Source organism: Ptychodera flava, chromosome 10 (genome assembly GCF_041260155.1).
Source record: "Ptychodera flava strain L36383 chromosome 10, AS_Pfla_20210202, whole genome shotgun sequence".
Taxonomy (NCBI): domain Eukaryota; kingdom Metazoa; phylum Hemichordata; class Enteropneusta; family Ptychoderidae; genus Ptychodera; species Ptychodera flava.
In genome coordinates, this window is record NC_091937.1 from 9,701,452 (window position 1) to 9,723,597 (window position 22,146).

A 22,146-nucleotide genomic window follows, 5' to 3' on the forward strand; every position below is an offset into this window, starting at 1 on the left:
CTATGAAAATATTCGACATTATTTCTGGCTACATGTAGCTGCAATATATCGGTATATTTTCCACTGTCAACAAGAATAAGCCATTGAAGATACAGTAACAGAAATGATAGCTATGACATGAATTCAAACTATTTGCTGAAAAATGGATCTCTGGTAAGGTGACGGACACTGCAAAGGTATTCAAAATGCCCATATGATAACCTCCATTATTGGCATCGACGGTTAGATACATAATGGTTATATGTTTTTCCCATTTCAATAACCGACTCACCTTTACAAAGTTATCTGGAAACACTCCCTTCTTGCCGTTGAGCTCTCCCTCCCACCATCCTCCATCCATCTGATCTATATTCTTGATGACATCACCGACCTGTAGAGTCAGCTCATCCTCTGCTTCAGCAGCGTAGTCAAATTCAACGACTGCTTCCACTGCGAGGGGTAAAAAAATTCAAAATACATGTCAAGTTGCAGCCGCCAAGATCCATTGTTTACAAGGTCATGAACGTTGTCACATGCTTATGAGTGAACAGACTGCAAGGAGAAGAATATATGACGATATGGACAATTTTTCTGATATTGGAAAAGATCAAGATTTTCACACTGCAGCATACCTGTCATCTTTCTGATTTTTGAAATCAGAAGTATGAAGCAAGACTGGCAACTCATTGGTGGTGAGTTGAAACTAGAGAAACCGTACGACTGCCTGGATGTCATGCTTTCCTGAGTGATTTGTTCATCAGATAGGAAACAGTCACAGTTTTGACACGCTGGACAATCAAGGACAATCCATCTGAAGGCTACTGCCAGATCTCAATCATGAATAGTCAGGCTGGTTTCGATCTGGCAACACCCCTCGCAGAAGTTTGTGAAAGTCTTTCACCCAAGATTATATAAAACGGTAGGTTTCACTACCATAATGTTCATAATGTTATCAGCTTTAAACAAATGACCAACATATACTGAACAGTGCTTCAAACAGAAATCATACACATTATTTTTCAAAATACAAACATACCAGTAGATATACACAAAAGACTTCTGCATTGATGTGGGATTGACTGGGAGCTATTTTTTCTGAGACTGGATCAAATAAAGTACAGTGAAACCTGTCTAAACTGAACCATTCAGAGACTGAGAAAATTGTTTGGTTTGAAGAGGTGTTCGGTTTATAGAGGTTCTTTTAACATAGAGTTCTATTGGAATGTGACTGGGAAAAGGGTTCAGTTTAGACAGGTTTCCAGTTCAGACAGGGTTCTGTTTAAACAGCTTTTCCTGCCAGACGGTAATAACTGTATCACTTCCCCATCAGCCAAGTCAGTAAAAAATGGTATTGAGCCAAAACATGATGTATTTTCACCCACTTGGCTTGGTATGCTATAGCATCTTTTGTCCAAAAAAAGTCAAATTTACAGTATTATGTTTTCGACAGCCTTCAAATGTACAGTATTATGTTAAAATACATCATATGGAATACGTCGTGTTTCATTAATTTTAACCATCTTGACCTGGTAGTGAAATATGGACTTGGCAAGAAAAGGGTTAAACAGGTTTCACTGTATAAATGGTTGCAGAGAGAATGTATAATAATCTTTATGAAATTTAATGTAAAGTGCAAGTATTGTATATTGCTGCTGAGGTCACAACCACAAGTTCATGAACATGACGATTTTCACAATGCAATAATGTACTTCAATTGTAGTGTACATGTAGTTCTGCACTGAGACGCTTGCTGACTGAAATCAAATACAGATTTCTTTTCATACTCACACCAGTCAGTATATAGAATTTTTTCTATCTTAAGAACAAATCTTATTATGTATTGTCAATAACCTATGGGATAATAAGGAAAATTACTCCACAAAGGCATGTTTGAATATGATATATCTGAGTAAAATGATGGAATGTATTGAATTCCTTTCCTTTTGTCATAATATTGTTATTAAATGTAACGAGAAAGGCCACGGTTGTTGGGTATTTTGTGTGATCATGGAAACATTGAGATGTTCTGTATTGATGGAGCACGTGTTCAAGTAGTCTGCACATTAATTGACAGAACGTTAAAGTAATAGTGTGTGAGTGTATGTATGTGTATCATATGGCTTTGGAATGAAAAACTACCAAATAATTGTTATGAAAATGGAAATGCACCAAGAAGCACTAAGATATGCTTGTTGGACAAGTCTGTGAATATGACATACCGGTGTGCTGAATTATTTGCAATTTCAGCTGACAAAAATTATTGGTATTTGCAGAAACAAGTATTCAAGTAAATCACTCCTTTGTAAGGAAATATACAGAATGTAAGAAATTTCTGAGTCTACAAGTCACATTTGACATGGGTGGGTTTGCAACAGCATGCATATATACAATGCTTCAACTTTTAGACCCTTTGCTGATGGAAGGTTTCATTCCATTGGAGGAGAAAGAAATACAACTTCCAAACTGGGCCAATGAAGAGTGGAGACTCATTTGTGAATATGTGCGACAGTTGAGATTTTGGAAAAGTAAATCTGAAACTGATAGGTTTACAACAGGAGTCAAAGTTCACATACACAATCCTGGGATTTGCAAGCCTTCACTGATGTAAAGCTTCTGTTCATTGGGTAAGAGGAAATGCTGTATTAACTCCACGCCAATTAAAAGTGATTTTATGGAGATGCTAGAACATGTACGGTACATGTGAAAGAGCTAAAAATATTCATGTCTGTGTGGTATTGAAAGAAATAAGTTATAGTGGTTCATATTTTTGTTATTTACAATATGTGCTCCCTGAGAAATCTCTAATTTTTGGAATACAATACATGGACTGTCGGTTGAATCAATGACAATTGTGCATATTACAATGCCATGGTTGGAGCAACCAGCAGGAAGGTAGAGGTGACTGAATCATGTATTCATATTACTTCATAGCAAACAACCTTGATCAGCGTATTTTAAACGTGCCGTCTTTTGATGACATGTTATCTGACGGGATAAGAAACAGGAAGGTACGGATACGATTTCAAAGTAAGGTCACGGAGACCTTTAAAAACTTGATAAACACACCGTCATTCAATTTAACACTTACAAAGTGCTGACTGTAGCAGTACATTGGCAGCAGATATATCAATGCTCAGAGGAAACACTTACAAACAGTTTTACAGTACTCTGTGCTTATTTAAAACCATCGGTTTAGACCACAGACAACCCGCTGTGTACAGTAAGATATACAGAGTGAGAGTGAACGAAGGTTGTGGACCTTATATGGCATATGAGATATCATGTCAAGGTGTTCTTTTGAATCACTCTTTCTTCAAAATTTGAGTTTTGAATAACATTCAAGATGCTATAGCTGAAACTCTTGATAATATTTGCATTATTTTTGTTCTATAGAAACAAAAAAGTTGCCTTACTCTTGCCTTAAACTATATTTGACTTCGACATATTCGGCACCTTCCCAACACAGCACAGCGTGTGCCTGGCATTTCCCCAAGGTTTGGTGAGTGGAACAAGAAACACTGTTTTTTAACATTATTTTGTTATATTCATATTTTATTATTGCACCATTTACTTTGACGTTATTAAATACTCTCAATACATTCAAAAACATTCCATGTAAAAAAGTTCTACATTTTTTAAATCTCCTGACTGCATATTTCTATTTCACTGGAACACTTGAAGTTCTGACTAAGACCTTAAATTGAAATTGCATGGTAAGTGCCTTACATATGAAATCTTTTGCTGCTCTCCAACCAAGTTCATTATGTCCTTAATTTTGATTAATAAGCTACCCTGTTTATGTAAACATCCTGGGAAACTACTGGAATTACAGCATATTACACATTCATTTTAAATTCTACTGAAAGTTTCATTTTTATTGCCTGTTTATGGATGGTTAAAATTACACTTCTTTCAATTATTATGAAACGAATTTCATTTTTTACAGCGTTTTTGCACAGAGAGGTATTTAATATGATTTAATGGTTTTGGCCAATAGAGAATAAAACAGTTTTTAAGTTAATATGATTACTATCCTTAAAGATCAACAAGTTCTTAACAAAATACCAGTATGTATACCACTCTGGCTTACAACTCATCAGATTTAAATGGTGATTAATAATATTCTCATCCAAGAAAATTGCACTCTATAGATGTACAGTATGATATGATAACTTAGCGATACCATCTTTACTTGTATCTGTACAGGTGATGGAGGGGACTACACCCCTCTCTCTTGCAGTGTTTGGTTTCACCCATTGTTTAATGTGGTGTAGATTGTTGTACAGTATGAACTGGAAATTGGGGAGAATACTATATACAAGAAACTGGGCAGAACACAAACTCCTGGGTAGGATTTTATAAAGAGAGAAGAAAATTCCAGCATTCTGAACAGAAATCGCTAGTGTCTTGAAATCTCAATGATCTGTAAACTGACAGCAGCAGAGCCCTCTAGGTGCTGAAAAATACATGGATTGACATCGGCAGCTGGTGTCTATCTGTCTTAGACTCAACAAACAACTAGACAAGCCACTTTCATACTACTTCAACAACTGTCTTTCAGCAAGTTACATGTACTCCCAAAGCCAAATCTCCTACATGACAGATGAGCAATCTTGCATCGTTGTACGCATTACAAAGAAAGCCACATCTATTTCTGTGTTTACAGTTTCCTCATTTTGTTGTGATGTATTGTATCAGATTTCTGGTGCTACTTCAATAGTTACATGCTCAGCTTATCAACACAGCTACACACTGTAGTGCATGTGTCCTGATTATTTATCAGTACAGTGCTCGTACACACATAAAACAATCTTTCCATTTTTCACAAACTGGTAGCTTTCATGCAACGGAAAAAACTATCACCTTTTGAAGTGCAGAACGAATTTTAGTGTTAATTTTCATAATTTCTAAATGTCTGTTTGACTTTTCAATACATTAATAAAATGTTTGATATTTTGTTCACTATTATCCTATACATAACTGATCATTGATGTTTCACTACAGAAAAATTTGATGAAAGTGGGTTGGGATTATATGAGAGCAGCTTTTACAATGAACGACCATCAAGGTGTCCTGCTGACATAGTCATCATAGCAATTTAAATGTAAATCACTGAAAATTACCCAATTTCATTTACAAATGGCCATAAAGCAAATCTACTGACAACTCCTCTGGGAGCATTTGAAGTGGCCCCAATACATACGGTAGATTTCGAAAGTACCAACACATTTTTGAAATTCTCTAAAATTGCAGTTTCCACCAATAAAAATTCCCAAATGAACAAGCATTTTGTCCAAGGAAATTTCAATTTCACTATTATTTGTCAATTGTCAAATAATTTCTTGATTTGGATTGTTTTACTATGCGTGCAAGTGAATTTCTATGATAATATTTCATTACAAGATGCAGGATAATTCAGTTTTCACCATGTTTTGATTTGAGAATATACTGTAAAACACGTTGAATTACGATGTAGCTGCATGATTTTTTAGCGTTTTTGAATTTTCATTGCAATCAGGTTTTTTAATCAGCTGAAGAGACATCCTAACCGTGATAAATATACGAAAAAGTTTAAATCAGCCGAATCTTAAATAAGCAAATCGATAGACTTAGCTAAATTCACTGACAAAAGATGCTAAAAAGAAATGTTTTACAGTAACTCCATGCTAAAGTTGATGAACATGTCTATATAATCCTACTCATATTTCCATAGTACACTTTCATTTTTACACTTCATTTTTTCAAGTGAACATGAAAACAAGCGACCTAGCGGCCGATATAGCTCCGCTGTGTTTATGTACAGAATAACTATTTTTGACACATGTTGATGAAGAAGGTGGAAATCTTTGATAACTCAATGCAGTGGCCAGAAAAATGTGGCTAAAATAAGCTGCAAAAATACAAAATTGAAGATTTCATCATACTTTGAATATATCACATCCGATCATCCCTAAGAACATGTCAACCAAAGCTATCTGATGAGTAGTTTTTTGAGAATAAAATATTCTGACCAAAAATGGCAACAATTGCCCCCAAAAATAAAAATTTGCAGATTTCATCGTAATTTCAAAAATATCACACTTAGTTATACCAAATTTCAAAGCTGTTAGACCAGTACTTTTTGAGAAACGCATTTTTTGACCAAAAATGGGAAAAATTGCCCCAAAAATTCAAATTGCAGATGTCATCATTATTTCAATAAATATCATTTAGTTCATCTATGGAAACCTGTATACCAAATTTCAAAGCTATCAGATAAGTAGTTTTGGAAATACACATTTTTTGACCAAAAATGGCAAAAATTGCCCCAAAATACAAAATTACAGATTTCATCAGAAATTCAATATATATTACTAAGCTTATCTGTAGAAACCTGTATACCAAATTTCAAAGCTATCAGACCAGTACTTTTTGAGAAACACATTTTTTGACCAAAAATGGCAAAAATTGCCCCAAATTACAAAATTGCAGATTTCATCATTATTTCCATAAATATCATTTAGTTCATCTGTAGAAACCTCTATACCAAATTTCAAAGCTATCAGATGAGTAGTTTTGGAAATACACATTTTTTGACCAAAAATGGCAAAAATTGCCCCAAAAATACAAAATTACAGATTTCATCAGAAATTCAATATATATTACTTAGTTCATCTATAGAAACCTGTATACCAAATTTCAAAACTATCAGACCAGTACTTTTTGAGAAATACATTTTTTGACCAAAAATGGCAAAAATTGCCTTAAAAATGCAAATTTGCATATTTCTGCACAATTTGAACAAATCTGAAATAGATCATCCCTAGGGACATATGTACCAAATATAAAAGCTATCTGACCAGTAGTTTTGAAGAAGAAGATTTTTAAAGATTTTTTTACCAAAATGACAAAAATTGCCTTAAAATACAAATATGCAAATTTCACCACCATTTGAACAAATCTGATTTAAGTCACCCTAAGCAAACTGCATATCAAATTTCAAAGCAATCGACGAGCGGTTTCAGAGAAGAAGATTTTTTTACCAAAAACACCAAAAAATGCCCCAAAAATACAAATATGCAAATATCACCATGATTTGAACAAACTGAAGTAACGTCACCCCAAGTGAACTGCATATAAAATTTCAAAGCAATTGGACTTGTGGTTTCAGAGGAGAAGGCAATTGTTGACGGACGACAGACGCCGGACGCCGGACGACGACGGACGCCGACGGATAATCAACCTATTTGATAAGCTCCGCGTCGCTGACAGCGGAGCTAAAAAGAAGCTGCCACTGCCTGTCTGGTTCGATGCCTGAGGATGAGACACAAACACCTTTCCTTTCTTGGCCTTATTGAGTTTTATAGAAAAATGGTAGGATTGACTAATACGGCCACAACAACATCTGCTGTTGGATGAACTCATGATCTTTTTGATGTGATCTGTTACCCTGCAATTGCTTCCCCATACAACACAACTAAAATGGATGTTGTGAAATCATTACATGTGAATCAATCAGACGATGGCATAGTGTTCAGAACCTTGGGTGCATATGAATGCTCATCGACTGGTATTTATGGAACAATTTAAAGTTTACTGCACAACCTGAAATTCAATCTCATTGTGTTAAAAATATCTGATGACTTACAGTCAATCAAAAAGTAGTATTGACTTCCGCTTTTCAATATATTTTCAGAAAAAGCTTAATACCTTGGAATGCTAATTATCTTGTCCTGTCAACATTCACTTGGACTGTTCCATTATTTTCCATAGGGATGAAACATTCCCTTTATTTTAATTAAACACTACCTTAGGGGATATGTTTGTATTTACATGTATTCACCATTGCAGCTGTCTTCAGCCAAGTCATAGAAGGTGTGGCCTAGTGGGTATCTACCTTGTGTTAACGTAGAACGCAACTCGGGGACAGATATTCGGACTCTCAAACTTTTACAATTCTTTTCTGATATACCACTTGTGGGGGTTCATTTTAAAGCTCTTGGTGTAAGAAAACTTTTCACCTGTTTAGTTTTTCGAAATTCGAAAATGTTTATTTTTCTCCATAGAGTTAACACAGGGATGGTGGCCATTTTGAATTTCTAATATCGGTAAATCTTGGGTAATTTGTTTCTCTATTTTCCAAAATTTGTATGGTGACCCCCTATTTTTATTTTTGATTTTGAAAGAGAATGGTTGAAAGATTCCTTGAGAAAAGTTAGAGCAAAAGTTTAAGTCTTTCACTTTCGAGGCACATACATGTACTACCTTAAACTGCACTGACAAAACTATACATTGTAATCAGTTTTTCTTTTCAACTCTTTGCAAATATATGTTGGTATCTTGGTCAATTATTTTTAAACCATATGTGATTTGACTTTAGCCAGAACAGACATGAAGGTATTAAGGGAGTACAGTAGAACACTGCACTGAAGTTCAGAACAAAGTACAGTAAAAATATCAATTACGATTAACAAGTCAGAGAGAACATGTTGGATTTGTTCTGTCATACCATGATTAGTAAGGTTAAAATGACAAGTACCTGAGCTACTAAGAAATCAACTTATGTGATGCAAAATACATATACCAAATACCATTCTTTATTTGCTAGCTGTTAACTTCTATGTTCATGTGCTGGCATCATTAAGTCTGCTGTAGAAGAATACTCTATTTATAGCCAAGATTTCAGTCAACTTCCCCAAAACTTCCCCCAACTTCTGAACAGGAAATGTAAATGTGAGGTCATGATGGGACTCAGGAAGTATAGAGTACACTTGTCTGAGGTCAAACCAAGAACACTCAGTGTTTGACTGCTTACAGCAAGTTCAATCACAGTGTTTTTGCACAGGACCTGAGGACAACATTCATAGTTTTAATAGCAAGAGTGCTATTATCACAAGTATCAAACATTTTTGTTGTGCTGTGAATAGAATTGCTTTGATATGTACAAGAGAAGCAAGCTTAGACTACCCCTCCTCTGCTGATGTGCAGTGTCCTCGGAAGGTTGTATCTGATTGGTTGATTGTCACTATTCACAGCAACTTAGGGAGTCTATTCGTACTGCTCAATTATAGCGGTAAGATTCAGCCACCTAATTGGATAACAGCTTCTGAGATGCTGCACATCAGCCAAACTACCATGGAAGGGACTGTGTAGACTGCACAAAAAATCCGCCAAGTGGAAGCTTCTGGGACTGTGCTCCATACAAAATTACATGTTTCTACATGTACATTTCCACGTCATAAACCCTAAAGAAACAAGGGTCTATGCTTATACATGTACGGATTGGCATTTCATACATTTCATAGATACTGCAATCAGTGTAACACTAACAGTATTGAAGATGAAATGCACTTTATATTAGTCTGTCAGAAATACAAAGTTCAACAAAAAACTTTTTCAGAAAAATTAATCTCCCAAATGATACAACTGAAAAGCAGCTTATTTCTCTACAAACAAGAGTTGTCTTTCAATGAACAACTTGCGGATCATATTTTTACTTTATACAAACAAAGAAATACCTAGTTATATTTATTATTAGCTACTACTATCATACTGTATTACTTTATTTTTATTGGAGAAAATTTGAACTTACATTTTTGTATTGCACTTTTATTGCCACAAATGTGATGTAAATCCTATATTTACAAGCAGGCAATAAAATATTATAATTATTATTATTATTATTACATACTGAACCAGGCTGTTTTATGATTTTGTATCATTTACAATCAAACCAGACATGTAGTTCTCCTCAGCTTTAAAAAACAGAGGGCTGCCAATTTACATAATTATGCATAATCTGCATATCCTTTTGTTGAGAAAATGTATTCTTTAGTACAGTTATTAACATATGACTACTGATTGCTCCAAAAAACAGAGGGGTGGCTGCCACCAGAAAAACCTTTTTGTGGAGAACCTTAACTTTATATTAATTGTTTTAAAAACGTTCTTCACGGTAAAAAAATGGGCAAAAACAAAATTAACTTGTCCAAGAACAAAACAAAAAACAACCGATTTCCTGCACTTTCTAGACTGTTCCGCTATATGTACAAAAGCACTCATGGCAGATGCATGTACATTGTATTGTCAAATGCAGCAAAACATTACCTGAGTGTTGGATGGCGTCTAGGGTGGTGAACCAGTAAATTTTACTTCATAACCGAGTTTCCTGATCTTTACCGGTACCGGTATTCCCCTTTACTGCACATTTATCAAAACAATCTATATTGGAGGAAAGCAGAAATGCTGCCAAGGGTTCTAAAACTATTTATCATGGTTCAGTGACCTTTGAAAAAAACATGGATAGTAAATCATGATTTGTCCGTACGTACAAATGTATGAACGTTATCTTGGGTAACTTTGACTGAAACAATAATGCACATTAGCACAGGTGTAGCTGCTTTTTTAGATAAAACTGCACAAGCTCAATGCATCGGACACTGCTACACTGCTGCTAGAAATTTGGAAAAATTTTGATCATGTTGCTTGTACGGCTGTTGTTAAGCTTGTACTTTGGGCTGTTAATATGTCTCTCTGGTGCATCAATCGTTGTATATTTGGTTTTTTTACGCAGGCATAATTTCAAACTATGTACTGTAATTGAAATTTTATACAGACTTATACTTATTTTTGCATATTAATGAAACAATTATGTCATTTGTGAACATCCATTTACCTCTTTTGCCACCATGGTTTGGTCCAATTCCATTGTTATCAATGGTGAGTGTGGACCTGCTCACCGGGAATTTAGGGGTGAACAGGCTAAATTATGATACGTGCATGTTCCCCGACCAAACTCCAATGATAATTCAGGGAAATAAAAAATACCTTAGCATTTTAGGGTTATATGCAAACATTTCGGAAGTCAACTAACTCCACTGTAGCTTTGTACTAGAGATGGTATAGAAACAATCATACATACGTAAGATATTATCACACAACAAAAACACAACGTACAGGTTTCTGAAAAAATATATTCTCTATTACGTGATGATATGAATAATTAGAAAGCATTATCACAATCAAGAGTAAGAAAGAGACAATTCAAAGGGACTATCAAAGAAGCTGTCACTGGAGGCACTACCTCATGACAATTTATAGTATACTGAATTTAAAGCTGAAATAGCAGTGTTTCATCTAGGATGCTGCACCAGGGGGGGATTGGTCCCCCTCTACTGGAATTTTTGAGGGGGATTTTAAAATTTTGGGGGGGATTTAACTGAAACATATAATGACATCTTTATACGTAAGTTTTAATGTTGCAGTGATGTTACTTGTGTTATACATACTACAAGCCATAAATAACTTGCTTACACAATCCAAGATGCTGGCTGCAAACACCATCCTCTATAAGATTTTTTTCAAAAGTCAACAAATTTGCGTATCACTGTTGTACGTTATTCTGTATGCTAAAATATTCTGTATGTTTGTTTGTACATATTCTGTATGTTTGCTTTCTTAGGGCTTAATGTACATTCAAACATAAAAATTAACAATAGTTAGCCATTCCCACTGTACTTTCAAGGGATATTTTTTCATTTTTCACTGGACTGTCTCCACTACAAAAAGTAAGAAAAAAGTCTTTTGTAGTTATAAAGGAATGTGTTGTAGCTTCTGACAAAAATAATGTACTTGTTTGTCACGTTTTTACTGTGCTTATATCATCCCTCACTACTGTAAGTTTGGATCAACATTGCTCTATACAAACCAGTTAGCTGTATTTTTCTAGTGACCTAGCTGGTCTTGTAGTTTTGTGCGCAGACTCAGTGGAGTTAAAACGAACAACTTAGAGGGTCGGACCTTAGTCTGCCGTATTTTGAATGCAGAGTTTCTCGATGTCAGATTCGCACCAGTTGCTTTTTGTCAGTCATTTTAGAACAGGAAAATAGAAACAGAAAGGTTGGTTGTCACCAACAGTTAACTTTACGGTTTATTTGCCCGAAAAATAAGTCAGTGTCTGTTCACTGAATTCAAAAACCGGACCCATTGACACCACAGCTTGCTTCATCAAGTTCATGCTTGTGACTTTCATTGCATGCAGTCTGCACTGAACACGTACGTTTCTGTGTCAGTAAAGTCCAAATTTTAGTGTCAATTTTGCTATCAGAATTATTTTCAGAGTGTTATGGACATCCATACGATGCATAAAAACTTCAATTTGTCTCCTTTTCTCAATCGTACAGAGATAATGTGACACAGAAACCTTATCGGGCTAGGGCAATGAACTTTTGTGAACGTAACTCTCAACTCGCTGACAGGCTTTCATATGCAAAACTTGATCAGCGTACGGAAATTTACGCGTGGTATTGTTTCAACAGCAATTTATTGAAGCAGTTCAAAAAGTATAAAAATCGAACTAAAATTAGTCCCTTCCATGTAAATGTTCTTGCAACATTATACAATGCCTGTTGCCGTAGTATTAACAGGTGTCAATAACGGGTCAAATGCATGGAAGTGTGACACTTCATTCCAGCCAGCTCAGTGCAGTGCGCGATGTGGGTCGCCCCTTCTACCTGTGATTGGCGGCGCGCAGCACACCAGAGAGGGGGAATCGCGCAATCGCGCAGCCTAGATGAAACACTGAAATAGTGATAGTTATTACTTTCGATTTATTTTCCAGTACTTTGTTATGCTTATTCTAAAACCATGTTCAAGTTCCTATACAATGTATGTGAGTACTATGCTGATGTTATTGGTGACGACTGAAGTATAGTCAACACTTGGATTAATTTATACACAATACAGTCTATCAGTATATAGGCCGCCACACTGCATTGTGACACAAAGTCACATGACAAATGAGAATTTACTTATTTTTCCAGGACAAACTTCATCAAAATGTAATATATCAAAAGCTTCCCTTCCACAGGTAGGTTAGTTATCAACTACTGTAGATGAAGCTCCATGAAAAATGTGGAAGATGAAATCAGTGGAGCGTACAGAGAAAGTCACAATGACACAATTTCTCAAATCCTGGCATTCTGGTACATATCAGTGTGAATTAACCAAGTCTAACCCGATTCCCTGTAGATAAGTCCTCACTAACAATTGTTTAGATGAGTTGATGGGCCAAACCATGGTGGCAATAGGGTTAAATTTAACACTTTTCAAATACTGATCTAATACCATTCTTTGATCTAACAGAACATGCCTGTTTATGAAGACCCCTTCAATGTTTCTGCAGGGGTTGATAAACAAAGGAAAGGAATTGGTTTGGGAATATCGATACCATAGCTTTGGATGAAAATACAGCAATATTGACCTGCTTTATATGCCCCTCAATGACAAATACTGCCCTCTAACATCTAGAAGGATAAAACCCTCACACAAGAACAAGACCTGAGATCTGTATTGAAGGCTGATGGTAAAGTTGGCACTTTGCCAAGAGAATAATTCTCCTGTGAAAGTGTGTTTCCTCCATAAATCAACACACTAATAGCAGGGGCAATGTCTAAACTCTGGAACACACACACACACAAACCTGGCACATGAACGCTTTGTATCAGAATTAATCAAAAGAACTTTGTTGACTTTGTGTATTTCACATTTATCATTCTGACAGCAGATTAATGTTACTGTTGCCACACACAAGGAAATGACGGAGAGAAACCCTTATTTACAAAAAACACTGAAGAAATCAAAGTTTTGTCAAACCACTGCCACAATCTCTGTTGCAGAATTGGTGACAGGAGGAAATTTGGGAGGTTTCTCAAAGCTTCTCTATCATCCTATTCTTTTTACACAGCAATATATTGATATTATTGTGTGAAAGTACAGCTACATTAAAATTGTCAACAGAAGCTTTTGCCGCTCCGGCTTTTTGATTTGATATTGACATTCAGAATGATCACAACATATTGCACCAACAAAGAATAAAACAAAACACACTGGTTATCATAACATACATTGTAAGTCGAATGATCAAAAGTTCTAGCTGCAATATTAACCCTTTGAGAGCTGTAATTTTTCCAACCAAATTTCAGTGCAACATTTTACCACTTTTTTGAATTTTTCTGTTTTTGTATTTTTTTTTGGTAATTTTGGACCAAATGGACATCATATTTCATTGGCTACAATTTTTTATTAAAATTTTGCCAAAAATATGAAGAAAACATTGACTGGGGTATATTTTTTAAAAAGGGACAAAAAATTGACTTTGGCACTCAAAGGGTTAAACCTTCCACCCCTTTGTCTCTATAACTACACGTCCATACATCCTGTTGAACATGAGTGAGGTGTACCAAAGTCTGGTACTGGAAAGATTAACTTGTTCATCCCCCAGTCCTTATAAAGAGGTCTATAAGCATCCCCCAGTCCGTATAAGAGGTCCACAAGCATCATTGATAACAATGGGGCTTGGGCCAAACCATGGTGGTGTAAGGGTTGAAATACACTGAAGTCATACAAATAATACTGACGGTGGGTAAAACTGCACAACAGACAAATGTTCATCCCTGCAGCCTATGTATTCCTATGATAACACTGTAATCGGTATTTTGAGAGGCCATACCTCCCATTTCACTTCATTTATTGTGCTTTCATAGGAGGTTAACTACTGCAATATAGTTTTAATACCTGAGATAAAGCTTTGTGGATGATGATGATGTCACAAAATTATGAAAGTGGCCTTCCTATTAAATGTCATAAATTTCAACATGGAGACCTTAGAGGCACGATAATTAAAATGTATTGGAATTTGATGATGCACATTTTATAATATTTTATTTTGTGAAAGTACTTGAAGACTGCCAGTAGTGGCAATGTTATAGAGTACTATGATAAAATGTCAAGCCTAAATTTGCCAGGAGGAAAGTTGCCCAACGCTCTCGCAAAAATTATGCAATCATCAAGATCCCAAGTGATGCATAATTAGTATTGACCTCAGTGAACTTTCAAGTGATGCATTGACCTCAGTGACCTTTAACCCAGATATCAGTTTCTATTTGCCATTTACAAAAAATAACATTGTAAGCCTCTTTTTATAGACATGGACCAGTGCTTTTTTACATTTCTTGCATGTTGCGTCACATTTCGATAAATGTCACAAGACGGTCCCTGACGTTCATTCTACACGATGTTCATCTGTAATCATGATAATCTAGTCATAGAAAATCATTTCTGCTGAAAAGGATGAAAAAAATGAAAACACTGCAATACTTGGGAAATGTTCTCCAAAGCGCGGAAAAACAGAGTGATGGCCATAACACTGTCTAATTTGCATATTTTTTTGTTATGAAAATGTATTCTTTTTTACAGTTATTATATATGAATACATTACTCCAAACACAAAGGGACGACGGACCCCTAAAATTCCCCTTGTGGAGAACCCTGCATTCAATGATGATACATGTTATCTTGATGGATGTTGTTTGTACCACTGTACTCATTGGCTTTTCATTGGGTTATCATAACTTTTAATTGCATTTTCCAACGAGTATTGTTCTGTTAATATAACAGACAGTTTCCTGTTCTACATGTACTTCTCAAATCATGTTGAAAAAACCTGATGTCCAACTTGTCAACACATTCCATACACCATGTCTTTTATCAAACGTTATTGACAGATGAATTTCATTTGACAATAAGATAGTAATTATGAAATGTCATCAAAGTTACTGTATTTGTCTCTCAAACAGTTACAAAGATCCGGACATTATTTGTACTGAGTTTTCATGACATGCCATTCCAGCTAGCTTTTATTAATTAATTGAATTATACGTAATAAATTCATAAATTCCTTGATAGCAACATTTTGTCGTGTCATAAATAAGTCATACCTGACATTCTTGTTGAAAATGCCTTTCTTCTGGAAATGACTTTGAATGATTTGTTTATTTACAGTTCATTCTCTGTAAAATCTCTGCATAAGACCGTTGTTAAATATTCATTAGTGTACATTTCACATTCCTACACCAACGGTTGTTTTCACAAAATACATGTATATGTTGCGCGTACATCTGGAAAATGAAGAAATTTGCAGATACAACCCACTGACAATGATATCATGATTTGTGATAAAGTTCATATTGCGTAGATTGTTCTTTATTTCCCATAAAAATTTAAGAGTCGAAACAGAATTCAGCCCAACAGCTACTTTAATAACTTATCTGTGTAAATATCATGTCAATACATGATCCTAAATATTTACTTTTCAAAACAGAATTACAGTCGGTACATTACAGGATTTCACTTCCTGATACGTCATGCAAGACTTATTTATCACATCATTTATCTGAATTAGACTCACATTTTGATGACTGTGTGCGTTTCATTACATCTACCATGGCCATATTGTGAAAGTGGGTGTTGATGTATTCATTTAACAATGCACATAACTATATATCACATTTCAATATTTTAAAATTTGAAACTTTATACATGTGCATAAATTGGCAGACACTTGACAAATTTCCGATTAGTATCAAAACCTAAATATATGGTTTAATACATGCATGTCACATGTACTATGGAATATTTGTGTACACTTCTAAAATTCTACTGAAAGAAACGGGGTTACTTGTGACAAAGCATCTTGGTACAAAGAGGTTAACCCTCCCATCAAGTGTTTTTACAAGAGTCTCTACCTCTACCTGTTCTTTGACTGCAAACTTGTGAAACAATTTTGGAAAAACTTTACTGACAAGCTTGGAAGACACAAAGGCCTAAGAATTCCACATCTTGGCAAGCGGTTCACACTTGTAAGGTCAAGTCATTACAAATCAACATAAAAATCATGGCACTCAAAACACTACATACACACGAGACCCTCTGTCAAAAAGACCTATGAGTAAAGTCCTGTTATTCAACATATTTATACATAGGTTTCTTAGCAAGAAATATCTGTGACAATGCTTGCCTTTTCAGTATGTTTTCAGGGGTTCTTCAAATGCTATTACAGGACTGCTTTCCACCCACTTGACCTGACAGATGACCTGCCATCAAATTCCATGTATGTTATCATTTCCCCATTGGTTTAACCCTGTCACCACCATAGTTTCACCCAAACCCATTGCTATTAATGATGATTGAGGACCTGGCTGTTCATGGGAAATCAGGGATGAGCAGGTTAATTAAGATCAATAAGGTTGCATTAGTCAAACCATGTTACATGATGGATCTTAAGAATTCTGCTGAGCTAATAATGTTTTTTCCTTAGCTGTTGCCACACAGGAGAAGCTGGTAGAGTTTTCAAACGGCTAAATGTCAATGTATGCCTAACAATCAAATACTTAGCTGCCTGTATTTGTCAGTAGTGTACAACACTAGCAGAAAACAGCAGCTGTACGCACACATTAATGCGGGAATTACAGAAATCCCCTCTTTCAGAATATACAAATCAAATGAGATGCAATTTTTCATACACCTAAGTGTTGATGAAGATTTCACTACTGATATTGTATCTACTACACTAATTTACCCTTTTACCACCCTAGTTAAATCCAATTCTATTGTTTTCAATATTAACATTGGACCTTCACACAGATAAATGGGTATCAAAGGGTTACAAAGAGCTGCCTCCAAGGAATATATCATCTCTTTGTTACAACATTATAAATTTCAAAAATCGGATGCCTTTTCTGGTCCCCACCACACTAACAGAACTGACAGAATGTGAAAACAATTTAACCCTTTTAGGGCTAAACCCCTTATACATACATGTATATAGGGGTAGCTCTGGTAAGTTACCGGAAAGTCAGGCCTGAAAGGGTTAATGAGGCCAATTCTCATCATCTAAACACTTTCATTTTTTATCATAACTATGATGATCATAGACAATCCACAATGTCAGTGTGGTGGTTCTGTTTACAGTCAAATTATATCACATCAACTTCAGTTTTATTTCTACATGTAATCAAATAACATGTTTACCAGGATTGAATATCAATATGGTAACTGTACACACAATGTGAAGCAGAATTGGTACTGATTTACTCTGGAAAACGGTGGGGAGGACCTTCTCTACATGTACGGCGGTTACAACTTAGTGTAAAGGCAAATTCATTTACCAATTCTCCGCTTTTGGCCTTTATCCATACTCCGGAGTGTGGCCGGAGGCACAGAGGCAAAATCGAAGAAATAGGGTCTAGGCTAAGGAAAATGGAAGGCACGTCTTGGTTCACTAGTACTCGAGGTAGCATGCTATTTGTACATGTACCGGTACATGTATATCAAAAAGTCAAGAATCTCTCTAGGTTTTGGTACCTCAGAAACTATCTGAATGGTTTTGGTTTGTTGCTGTTTTGTACAGGTATAACAGATAAGATATGCATCATCTTAGTTTCATGTTGCATAGGGTTAATTATGGTTCTTTACACGTGCCCAATCTCTGGGATATTGGTTGCAGGGAATTTCCATGCAACACTAATATCCCAGAGATTGGGCATGTATAAACACAAATATCAATGAGGTAATGCCCATGGCATTCATACTATAGCCAATCATTTATGGAGTTTGCAAGTTTCATAGGCATGACCTGAAAGAAAAACCTGGGCACATTGCTAGACGATATTTTATTGGTACCAAAATATCAAAGAGATCCTACATGTAGGTTATGGACATTTCCTACTGGATCATGAACATTGACCGTGAAAACTGCTTTGAAAGTGATATCAGACAATGCAGGGATATCATAGACACTCAGTGTTTACAAAAATATAGAGAGAAGAGGAAACAGATGCTATAATCTCAGTCTTCTAATCTTCATGTTTTTGGAGATACATGAATTTACCACATATACATGATAGACACCTAAATCCTCTAAATTTACAACTTGCACAACATTTCATAAGCACCCATTAAGATACACTGACTGACACACAAAATTGGGAAATCAAAATTTTTACACAAAAAATTGTCAATGGACATACACTTTCTCAATTTACATTGTGTGTGTGGAATACCATCAAGTGATGTATACAGCGAGCAGAACACAAATCAAGAAATCTGAAAAAGCTCCTATCCGAGACAAATTGTTGTATTTTATTTTATCAGAGCCACTCTCAGGTTCAGGGATAGAACCTTTTTATAAATATGTCAAATGGGGAAGGCTTGAGGTTAAAGTTGAAGAATTACTTGTTTCCAATATGAATATTTTGATGCTGTCTTTACCATGAACTCCAGAGACTTATGAAATGAACCTCCATGATATGAAAATAAACACACTTGGTATTGTGTTGCTGAAGGCTAACTACTGGTTTAACCCTTAGGCTGCCAAGTTCATAGCTACTCCACCATAAGATCAAGTTGGTTAAAACTGGAGACGCATATAATTAAATTATTCCATTTTAACGAAGATTTGGACATTTGAAGGGCACTGAAAACAGAGAAATTGTAAACATGTTTCTTTAATTATTTAAAGCATCACTCCTCTATTCCTGATTCTTGCGTCAGTGGGTGTTGACATTGACTGTTTGTGTGATTTTAGTCCTGCGTTCTCCTTTGAAATTTGTGCACACTGTAAAAGTCTGTTATTCAATTTGCCCAAAGATTATGACGATAAAAAATCTGTCTGTTCCACTTGCTAACACAGACTATGCTGAGTGGGTGAAAACATGGTATAAAATCTGGCTCAAGACTGCTTTTACTGATGTAGCAGATACAGAAGTGACACGCCTGTCAAGAACAAATGTGAGAACCAGGGATTCAGGACTGCCAAGTTTTTAAGAACAAACAACAGCTGGTCCATAGCTACATATACAAAAGCACTCTCTATATCACCTACATGTACAATGTAGTGTGTGCTGTCCTATTCCGATATTACCAGCAAATAGGGGCTTTAAACCCCATAAATCAAGATGATTCACACAAATTCCAGGACGTCATCTTTTCAAATGCTAAACACCAGTCCCTCCACACACCACTGAGGCTAAACCAAGGACCATAAGAGGATTACTGACAGAAATATCCATTCAATACAACTGACTAGCTCTTGAACCATGCTGGCAGACAAATGACGTAAAGACTCCATAATGAAAACTTAACGAATGGAATGCACACACATACTTCCCTGTTCACTGCAGGTAAACTAAAAGGAATTGTGCCTCACAGGGTGTTGGGGAAAACAAATTCAATTAAAATCTCGTTTCTTGACCTACTGTTAAAGTGTGCATTTTCTGCACAACCATTGTAAACATTCGCACATCTTACTGATTAGTTTTGTTTCACACATATCGTCTCCTTCTTCTGTTCTGTTCTCAAATTTACAACTAGAAAACAGCAGTTCTTTTATACCTCAACCCCAATCAATTTGTGTCCATTGGATATTTCATGGAGTTTTTACTATCACTACTTCGGAGAGACAACGATGACAGTCGTAAAATAAAATATACTGGATATTGCTTCTGCAAATGTCAATGTGTCATGTGCATTACACAACATAAACAAACAAAATCAGAAAGAAGTCAACAGATCAACAGAATGATGCATACCAGTGCAATCTTTTGCTGCACTGGAATGTCTCATTTATGACCGTCATGCTTGAAATGGATGTCTCGAACTTGGACTCCCTGTTTAAAAGTTATCATGAGGTACACTTCGCTCAGTAACCAACTTTAGAACCTGAGATGAAATGTCATGTACATAACACAGCAGACTTAATTATTTTTCATAAAAGATATGATGTACCTCAAATTTGAATATGAATTTTACAACACAAAATCAATGCATTCACCGATTGATTTTCACACACTGACCATGGTGGAAGCAGCAAGGTCCTGACATTGCACTGACTGACTCATTTTATAGACATCATGACACAAATTCCATCAGCTTCTGAAATGGCTTAGCCAAAAACCAATTGTTTCAATTGTTAGACTTTAATTAAAGCATGACTAATTAACGAACTGCTATTTGTTTCGTCAAACTTAGTAAGTGAACCACTGAATTACATTTGGCTATTTTAGCCCCACTGTTTCCTTGTCATGAGGTTACTCAGGTACAAATTTGGTTCCAATACATTCAATGATTGACTTAGTAAGTCGCTATGTTAACTGTAAACTTGCTAATTATGATCTGGACCACTGTGTTTGTCAATTATAAACCTGAATCCTGATAAAAAACTGCCATGTCCTGATGTGATGCACAGGAAGTCGATAGTGCATAGTTCACCTACTTTTGAAAGGTAGCACGCTTGATATTATCGTACAGTAACCGTCCCATGTATTTGCTGTATGAGGGTAAGCAAGCAGAATAGCTGCATACCTGTGTGCATTCCACGGCATAGGTATATCGGCTACCTGGTTACTGACACTGGGACAGAAGCCTACCAAGTCCCCAGGACTGACACAGATGCATATCAAACTCCCTAATTTGAGAAATTTGAAGTTGGTTTTTGAACATAAAAAGACAAATGGCAAGGTGGATTAAGTTCATTTGTCGATAGTGGCAACATAGGTATGGGAGAATTTAGCTAAATAGGCCGGGTCGACTGGTACGTGGGTTGGGCAGGGCGCCATGTAGGTCTGTCACGGTGCGCGGTGACACTCAGCGATACGCGATGGGCACCTCACCCTTCGCAAGACGCAGTTTCCCTCCCGTGTCACCTCCCACTACAAAGTGATAATGTGTCCTTGTCACTAATATTGAAAATTACCGAAGTTTAAGTCGTGCATGATGAGTTTTCACGGTGTAAGTGGAGCAGAAAGCCGCTGCTGTTGTTGCGACGCGCGATCTGTTGTCGAGGTACACATACATTGATCAGGGGTTGTGCATATTATTACGAATGTGTATGTACACACAACAATATTTCAGACGCTCTGAGCATCAGTATATTGCTGTTTCGGTATCGGTCATTAATATATGCCCAGTTTAAGTCGATATCAGAGTTACCAAAGAGATGACAAAATTATGTAACACTGTAATCATGAACTATGGTATGTTATTTGGCAGCCTCCTACACATGATTCCGCGCCGCTAACTGAGAAGGTAGCCAGTTCGAGATTTGGGTCAACGTCAAAGCATTACTCTCGAAATCGATCCTCCTGTTTCTTGTCAACTTCCAAGTGGCAGAACTGGCATTTTGTAAACCCGCATACAAGAATGACTAAAGACTTACCCATTGCTGAAATATTCTGTGGAAAGATAACCGTAGATGGAGTTTTGACCTCAAGCTCACTTGAACGATATTACATTACGCCGTAGCCCTCAACAGGTGAGCAAATACCAAACATGGCGTATATGTCACGTGACAAG

General features: G+C 36.1%; 1 protein-coding gene across 11 annotated transcripts in view; it reads right to left on the reverse strand.

The window, feature by feature from the left end:
• LOC139141935 (SH3 domain-containing kinase-binding protein 1-like) overlaps window positions 1-22,146 on the reverse strand; it is a 43,905-nt gene extending 21,759 nt beyond the window's left edge. For all 11 annotated transcript variants that reach the window (XM_070711704.1, XM_070711710.1, XM_070711709.1 and 8 more), the window contains exons 1-2: window positions 22,010-22,146; window positions 272-429 (exon numbers count right to left, since the gene is read on the reverse strand). In XM_070711704.1, coding sequence (XP_070567805.1) covers window positions 272-429; window positions 22,010-22,013 — 162 coding nt within the window. In that variant the 5' untranslated portion in view covers window positions 22,014-22,146. The remainder of the gene's footprint in view (window positions 1-271; window positions 430-22,009) is intronic.